Genomic DNA, 9,283 nt, shown 5'->3' with positions numbered 1-9,283 from the left:
AATTTTGTTTTGTTAAATGTTTTTGTGAGAACTTTACTTTTTGTAATGACTTTAGCCTATATAAATTTATTTCTCACTATAAACATTTAATATTTGCTTTTTTAAAAACCTTTAATATGATAGGCCTGCCCCATATTTACTATTTTAAAAATGATTCAAATGATCAATTATGTATTTCCATCTATTCATTTTGAAATGTTTTCATTATTCTATTTCTATTTACATGATTTCTTACTCACCTTACTTCTAACATGAAATACATGTCTTCCTTTGTTTTTAAAATGGTTGCCATCCTGCATTAGAAAATCGTCTGATACATGTTTCTAAAATGTCATCATACTGAAGGTCCTTTCCTAAAACATGTTTGATAAGTCACTATTTTTGATATAGGCCTATTTATTTACATATTTGTCAGCAGGGATGCAACGATGTATCGGTTGAACATTGGTTATCGATATCAGCCATGTGGACAAACATTGGACGTGTTGTGGGCACTGACGTCAGTAGCCGAGACGTGTCTGTGTTCCATCAATTTAATGCTGCTAGTAGCCTATACCAAACTTCTGATTCAGAAAACAGGATTTTTGATTAGGCAGAAGAAGTCGCCTGTTGGATAAACTCTGATTTAAGACTCAAGAGAAAATGTTGAGTCTGTGGGAGTCTTACACATTCTCTGAGAGAGATCAGTGACATTTCAAGACATAGCCTATACTGTAAGCCATATAGGCCTATTTCATGTCCAATCACATTTAGAATTCACAATTTAAAAAACAGACACAAAGAATTTCACAGTAGTTTGAAAAATAATCTGAATCTGTAAAATGGTTATTTTAAACCTCAATATCAGTACCGGCCTTGATTTTCTAAGTTGTTGCATCTTTATTTGGTTTATGTCTATATTACATGGTAAAGACTACAATGGTAAGTCATTCTAGGCTTCTTTGTACTTTTGTATCAAAGAGTTTGCTACTTTTACTTTGACAGTTTTTTCACCGGAAGTCACACGACTGCCTCCTTGTCTAACTTGCCTGGGTTACGTCCTACAGGTTGGGCACGTTGTGGTCGGATCAGATTTTGTTGTAGCCTACCTGGGAGTAGAGCAGACTCACCTGAAAGTGAAACGCTCCTTTTCCTCGGCACCAAACCCGCCCGCTCGGTTTCACTTTCCTTTGAGACATTGAATAATAAAAAAGGAGTGAGACAGAACACTTGGTCAGCGGATAAATAATTAACCTGACAACTCACACCGCAGTTTGCAGCAGACCTGACATGAGGAGCTGAGGAGTGAGACTTACCTCCCGCCTGTGCGCCGAGACAAGGAAACAAGCCGACAGGTGTTTTTTTTTTTTTTTTTTTTGTATATTTGATTTTGAATGACATTGGACCTGGACACACTGGACCGTAATCATGCTCGGAGCGGAGAGCAGGCTGGAGAGCCGGCTGAAGAAGCTGGAGTCCCTCATGAAGACTCCGCAGTCACCTCTCAACTTTGAAACACTGCTGGTGAGTTTGCGTTTCTGACTCTTGCCTCTGATGCAGGTATGTCGACTCCACAACGTAGACTCTTGATGTGAGTTGGCCAAGTTATGAGTCTTGTCACGATCACAGTTCACCTCAATATTCCATCTCTGTCTGTCTCAGCCCTTCAATCAAATCCATTCAACAATCGAAAGAACAAGAAAAACAAACACATTATTCTGTCAGTGTGTGGGGAAACGATTAACAAAAGTTCTATTTATCATTACTTTTTTTTCAAAGGAAACCACACCTTAACCCATGGTAACCATCTGTCCCTGTGATTTAATCAATGTATTTCATTTAGAGACCACATCATGGTAATTGTAGTGTGTTATAATCTGAAAGGTAACATGTATTTAAAAAGGACATTTAAATAATCCAGTCAGTATTGGACAAAAAACAAAACTTTCCAGTGCTTCCTTCTTAAACAGTTGATGATTCTTTTATCTTTTCTTGCCCCTTCGTCACGTTTGACTCTCCGTAGAAGCCTCTAATCTAATTAACTTGCCCTCTTTCTGACCTGTCCTAAGAATGTACTCCGTCAACTTTGATAAAACTTCTGCCAATGCTAAGCCTCTCTGTCCCAACCTCTGACAACAGACACACATTTCTGAGCTGATATGACACAGCTTTTGTTCTGGATAGGATCTCACACCGTGGCCACACACACACACACACACACACACACACACACACACACACACACACACAACTTAATTTGTAGAACAGATTTGTTTTGTACGCTTAGTTAATGCACAAACGCAAAATACAATAAAACCAGACAATCCAGGGATACCTCAGGGAATGTTTAGATCAGAGGGTCACATGCTTCTCTACTATGAATTAATCACTTTGCTGCTGAAGTTTCTCAGTTGTTGATTGATAAGAACACAACATCATTAGCAGTGGTTAAATATCAGGTCATAATGGGGTTGCAATGATAACCTGATTGATAAATATGTCATCCTTACATGATGAAGGATCATAACTGGGTCAAATAGATGCCATCATTAAATCATAAATAATAACCTTTTGAGGAATGCTTAGGGGTCAAGACCAAAATGATGACCACATGTACAAATAAAAGGGGTGCTAAGGGATTATAATTGGGTAGTAATGATAACCTGATGCGTTGTGCTTAGGGATCAAAAATGGGTCAAAAAATAGCCAGATGTATACATGGTTCATACAAAGGGATTGCATTGCATCGTTCCGGCGGCACATACAAACAGGAAGCAGTCGGGTTTTCAAATTAAATCTTAATTCAAACTGAAGTGTAAGAATAGTTCTTTTGGAGCTGTTCCATCTCGTCTGAACATCGTCATGGAGACGATTTCTGGGCACGTCTTACAGTTCAGTCTGAATGTCTTCAACGTGAGACTGTGCGAGTTTGGAACATTTAAAGTTCCCAACCATCTTCCCTGATCAGTCAGGTGGATTGGCGCCGTCAGTCTGACATCGGATGCTTAAATTACGTCTGTATTGGACCCGATACCGATATAAGACCGGATCGGCCCCATCTCTACTGATAACCTGATGAATAGTCTATTTGTCTTGCTTCGGGATCTCAATGGGGTCAAAATGGTAACCTGTAAAGACGAGTCATACTAAGGGATCACCTGATGAAAGGGGGTGAGCTTTGTGGCGCGTTTCTAGTCTTCCCGACTACTTGAGGTGATTCTTGCGCCGAATGTCACGTTCACACATTGACGCCCTGGTGGCAGAGGCTGCTATGTCAAGAGTCCTTCGGTATTCACTAATCCCAGCACATTCACACCCCGCTGACGCAGCAGCCGGTTCAGTGTCTTGCCCAAGGACTATTCGAGCTGGAGATTGAACCCCCAACCTTCCAAGTGAGAGACCGCCAAATCTAAGACTGGGCCACAGCCGCCCCACGGCCACGATGAACAGATGACACATTGCAAGAGATCATGGGGTCAAAATGATAATCGGACGGATGGATGAGACATTTTAATGGATCAAAATAATAATCTAATGAGTTGATGACGCAGTTAAGGGAGACTCAGGTTTCAATACAACCCTGAACCCTCACTCCCGTTTTATTCTGTATTTATTCTGAGTGCTGATAATCCACAGCTAAAGCCACTGCTCCTAGCTTTTACAGATCAAACCTGTGAACTTATGTTCCATAATGTCGTAATCGAACACACAAAGTGAGATGGATCAGTTGAAGCTGACTCTGACTTGCCCGTCCAGTCATCAAGTGTCGACTTCTGAGCTGCTAGGTAGTGGACTCAACAATGGCCAGCGTGTTGCCTCATGCAGGGAGCTGCCACACAGGAAGCTACAGTCACTTCCTGGAATTGAGTTGGAGGTAACCTGCAGTGACCTCACATCACTATTTCCTGTTTGTCCACAATCACTTTTGTTGGACACAAAATGTTTTTTAGATTAGATTATACTTTATTGATCCCCAGTTGAGAAATGCAGGCGTTGTATAGCGTTTTTTAAAACAAGTATATCAAAGGATTTTATTCCGAGTTACACTTTTTTCAGGATGTTCTTCTATCTTTTTACATTTGGTGTTTGATGTTATTCCATGAATCGGGTAGATGATGAATTTTAGCACATTGATATATTTGTTTTGTATGTTGCACTGTTACGACACTTAATAAGAAAACTAACAACTGATCAGTATTGACAGTTTATTTCACGTTTTCAAGTACCACTACATATCTTTTCTCCTAAACAAAACACGAGGATGTGCTGCTCTTGTTGTGGGAATGTCTCATTATTTCAGAGACTTTTGAGGCTTTAAACAAAACCAAACAATCACGCAAAACACATCGAAAGAACTAATAATCCAGTTGTTTATGACGGCGTCACTTTACTGTAAACAGAGCCCTGTCAGCCAATCTGGAGTTCTAGCTCGATCAATTATAAATTATAAATATGACTATTGGTATCAGCTAATTTTATTTCTGTTATGTTATGTGACGATATAACTAGGTTTATTCAATTTCAGTTTATTATTTATTTTTTACTTAGTTTTTGTTTATTCATTTTCATTTCTAAGTCAAATTTGTGTTTCACTTCACTGCTGTTATTTTGGCTAATAAAGGCTTTTGTTCAACTGTAAAAAAAACCCCATTATTTTACATTATTAATCTTTTTTCAAATGTTTGATGACTGCATGTGAGGGATCAACACAATAAACGTGTGTTTATATCTATTTCAATCAATCTCTAAAGATCAGAGATAGACCTAAGAAAGATATCGGCTCAAATATCGGCATCTGAATTTTATTTCTCCCTAATATGGGTATCGGTATTTGCCTCCAAAAAATCCCATATGGGTCGGGGGCTAGAGGATACCAACAATAAGAGGCGTATGTAGAATCATCATATTCATTCTTTGACATGTTGCCTGTAAGTCACCTTCACGTTTACCTTTTTTCTTTAGACTGTATCACAGAGGAAACCCACACAGGCGAGGGGAGAACCTGCATACAGAAACACTGCAGCTGGCTGTTGGGTTCTTCTTATCCAGAGCCTTCTTTCTATGAGGCAACAGAGCATAATGCAGAGATTACAGACACAGCTATTGTGTTAAAATACTCTACATTATTATCCCCCCCTATCAGCGTATTCAGTGATTACTCATAACAAATTCACTGCAAGTGCCAGCAACAATGTTTTCACTAGCTGTGTTCTCAGCAGAAGACTTCAGCTGGGATAGAAGCTTTACGAGGAGATGAAAAGGAAAATGTACAAGGCAAAGACACTTCCTGTTTCTATGCCTCTCTAACATTGTAAATATCCAAATATGCAGAGATTCTAAAGCTATAGCTTAGATGGAGATGCAGCATGTTTTAGAGGTATGCGATGGTTTCAGTTTGTTAAAAGTTATATTGACCACATTTTGCTTGAAGAAAAATGGACAAACCTAAATCAGGACATTTCAGTGCAGAGCATAATTTGTATCAGTGAGGGCATGCGTCTTCCATTTCTCAGGAGACTGGACTCATTTTACATTCCACACAGTCGGGAGATCCTCTCTATTGTTGTTGACTGTGCTCAGGCAGTATCAGCGCACAGAGGAGTGGGTGGGAGGTGTCGTGTGAGGCGGTGAAGAAACACACGCGCATAATAAGCGGCGATTGTCTTCAACTGCAGGACCGTCACCTTCAGATGTGCTCAGATTCCACGCAAGGAGTGAAAAATCGAACCAGTTTGATCCGTTTGAGGGAAGTTGTAATGAGTTTAATGTCCTAATTCTCACTGACAACTCGTGGACCAAAATGCCTCGTTTAAATCTGCTTCAATTTATTTCATGTCTGTTTATAAATTCTGTATGTCATTTAAAAGGCAGTAGAGTTCAATATGGCTGCCACACTGTTGAAGGCAAAGTTCCTTCTACTGAAGTAACCATAGCTGCTACAACACACACACACACACACACACACACACACACACACACACACACACGCACAGTGTAAAATGATCATAGATCCTCGAGCACTCAGCCTGAATCCAGACCCATAAGCTGTTTGTCCCACAATAGCTTCTGAGCCTTCAGGTCTATTTCCACCCGTCTGCGGTGAAGAGTAGGGTGGCGGTGGGTGGGGTGGGGTGGGGGGAATCTCTCCACGCCACTGCTATTTAAAGGTGCAGAATTGTTCCACATGCCTGTGCCCACCCACTCACATGTCCCCGAACAAACAGAGTTTAAAGACTCGACTCAGCCCCACCCCCCCCCCCCCCCCCACACACACACACACACACACACACACACACACACACACACACACACACACACACACACACACTGAATGACTCCACTTGACCCTTGTTTGGGGGAACAGAGGGTCCTACTACACCCCTCCATCCCCCCTCACCCACCTGCCCAATTGCCCAACTGGCCCACCAGCCTCATGAGTTTGGATCACCGGGACATTTTGGTTCCAATGTGAAACTCGACACCGCTGATTTAAGCGCTGATGACACTACTGAGACCTCGGCTTTTGGTCTGATGCTGCCTCGCCTTCCCCCTCCCCTCTGTTAAGCCATGGGGAGGGGGGGGGGGGGGGGGGGGGGGGGGGGGGGGGTCTGTGTTTGTTGGTGGGCCTTGGTGACAGTCTGTGTGTTTGTGAAGCATCATGTGACTACTAGATTTTGTTCTTGTATTACTTGTTATGTCTTCTTCCAACCTCCATTGTCCTCCTGCCACTCTTTTTTAGGCTGCACATTAGCAGGCCCATTTTCAGTGAACACAGAAATGTTATTCTTTCCTTCCTTCCTTCCTTCCTTGTTTCCTTCCTTGTTTCCTCCATTCATTCAGTTTTGCTGTCTTCTATCAGCCAGCAGAAGGTCGGGGTTGCCAAACTTGCAAGTCCTGACAGATTAATGAGAGGCTCATGAAAAAATCTTTCCAAACATAAATGCAACTTCAGATCAGCTCAATCCAGTGCAACAGGGGAAACATAGAAGTCACATCTCTGTACTTTGTTGGTGATTTATTTTTGTTGAATACATTTTTTCTGTCTCTTTTCTGTCTTTCAGGATTCCATGACTGCGTTGGCTCATGACTTGAACTATCCTGCCCTGAGGAAAAACAAAAGCATTGAGGCCTTTCTGAGCCGATGTAAGAGCTACAGTGTGTTCGGTGAAAGGTCGAGAGTCTTGTGCTTAGCTTGTAAAGATGCCTTAAGATAGTTTGAAGCACCAACCTCATGGTGAATATGTTACTTGTTTATCAGTGCACACACATATGTACAATGTAGAGCAAAAATGATGGTCTCGATGAGGAAAATCACGACTTCACAGATATTTTAAGACATAGTCCACTTTACTATGTGCCTCATTGTAGAGACAGAGTAATGTGTACAGATGTTATTCTGCAAAAGGTCACAGAAGAGATACGAATTATATCAATAAACGCCTCTGCAGTCTGAGTGTCAGTTATATTTGGTGCTGACAGTTTTTGCAGACAAAGTAGCAAAAACAGTGAGATGAGTCACTTTAGTGCAGCCTTAACTAGATCGAAAGCAGCCTGATCCTCTAACCCGTTGCGTATAATTGTGTCTTACGTGTGAGTGGAAAAAAACAACGCACCATCTCATGTTCTAAATGTTCAATCTTCTGTCTCTTCTAAATTATATTTGAGTGGTTTCACTTTAAATAACCTCTTGCTGACCTCGCTCTGGTCCTGCAGTTTAAAAAAAAACAAAAAAAAACAAAACTGACCCATTCCTTCGAACCCGAATGTCTGTTTCCATGGTAACACGTTGTATACGTCCGTCCCTGCAGATGAGAAGGCGGTGAGTCAGCTGCGGGAGCTGCAGGTGAAGCTCGACGACTTTGAAAGAGTGAAGTTGATCGGGAGAGGGGCGTACGGAGAAGTGCAGCTGGTGAGATGATTTTTTTTTTTTTTTTTTGTGCAGAGTCGAATGAATGAATCAGTGTGTTGTTATTTAATGTCTTATTTTTTACATTTTTTAAAATCCATGCTGCATCACGGCAATACGGTATAGAAAGAGCATGAGCAGGGGAGGTTCTCAGAAATGCCTCTGAAATCAGAAAGTTGCACCCAAACACCCCAAATGTGAACCAGTAGAGGGCGCAGCAATCTTTTAAATATTCCAAATCGGTAAGCTTCTTATTCCACATCATTAAAATGACTTTGAGTCAAAAAAATTTAAAAAAAAAAGAAGACATTAGGGAGAGCAGTGGTTCCCTCTAAACAACCATTTTCCCCAGATGTGTCTCTGGTGCAGCATGTAGCCTGAAGCTGATCTCTGCTGAGCGTCTTGTGTTTAAAAACAAGTCTGGACAGGCTCAGCGTGTAGGAGAGGAGTGTGAAGTCTGCTGTGTGGGTGTGGGTGTGGGTGTGGGGGAGAGGGGATGCTTAGAGCGCTTGTGCTTAAATCTTGTGTAAGCATGTCTTTCTATGGGTGTGCCTGTGATTATGGGCTTCCCGCTCCCTATCTCTCTCCTTCTGTTTCTTATCTGTGTCATTGTGACACGGTCTTGTTCTTCACTGTCCTTGCACAGTTATCAATGTTTACAAGCGGATGTCTCCTCTCTTTTTTTTTGTGTGTGTGTGTGTGTGTTTTCCTTCCGCTGCAGGTCCGTCACAAGGCCTCTCAGAAGGTTTACGCCATGAAGCAGCTCAACAAGTTTGAGATGATCAAGCGGTCAGACTCGGCCTTCTTCTGGGAGGAGAGACACATCATGGCCTTCTCCAACAGTCCCTGGGTTGTCCAGGTGCGAACACAAACATGTGTTTGATGTTTTTATGTAACAAAGTAAGATAGAGGATTGAACATTTAAACATGACAGAAAAAAGCAAAGCCTCTGTCCGACCCCACGTCCCTCAACTACGTGTGCTGAGTGGGATCTGCAAAATATTGGAATTTCAAACATGCGATTAAAAGATAGAAGATAATTCATTCCTAATCCAAGATGTAGATTTATTTTCAAGTCTACTAAATCATGGCACTGGATTGGTGCAAATACTTCCTCACATGCTGAAACAGCATTTAGGCGTAGGAGGCTTTACCAATACTTCAGTATCAGATCCACTTTTCTTAGAAATCAATGCAAGCAGAAAGTACCAGTGCAACAAAAACAAAGTTTATATTCTATAGTGCGACAACATATCCATATCGATGAGTAATATACAGAATGAACATTAAAATAATTAGGTAGAGACACTAACAATCCAGAGTACAAATAAATGAACCTATGATATGTGAACAATGTAATAATACTACAGACAGGAGCATAACAAGTATATGTAGTGG

General features: G+C 41.3%; 1 protein-coding gene across 5 annotated transcripts in view; it reads left to right on the top strand.

The window, feature by feature from the left end:
* Positions 1-1,055: 1,055 nt before the first annotated feature.
* Positions 1,056-9,283, top strand: part of LOC132984887 (rho-associated protein kinase 2-like) — a 35,795-nt gene continuing 27,567 nt past the window's right edge. For 2 of the 5 annotated variants that reach the window (XM_061051909.1, XM_061051910.1), the window contains exons 1-4: positions 1,057-1,503; positions 7,041-7,122; positions 7,788-7,888; positions 8,607-8,744. In XM_061051909.1, the coding sequence (XP_060907892.1) occupies positions 1,408-1,503; positions 7,041-7,122; positions 7,788-7,888; positions 8,607-8,744 (417 nt within the window). In that variant the 5' untranslated portion in view covers positions 1,057-1,407. Of the gene's footprint in view, positions 1,504-7,040; positions 7,123-7,787; positions 7,889-8,606; positions 8,745-9,283 lie in introns of all 5 variants that reach the window. The other 3 variants (XM_061051912.1, XM_061051911.1, XM_061051908.1) reach the window with 2 other exon arrangements.

This window comes from Labrus mixtus, chromosome 12 (assembly GCF_963584025.1).
Source record: "Labrus mixtus chromosome 12, fLabMix1.1, whole genome shotgun sequence".
NCBI classification, from domain to species: domain Eukaryota; kingdom Metazoa; phylum Chordata; class Actinopteri; order Labriformes; family Labridae; genus Labrus; species Labrus mixtus.
Note: the sequence above shows the minus strand (reverse complement) of the source record. Positions and strands in the feature narration are given on the sequence as shown.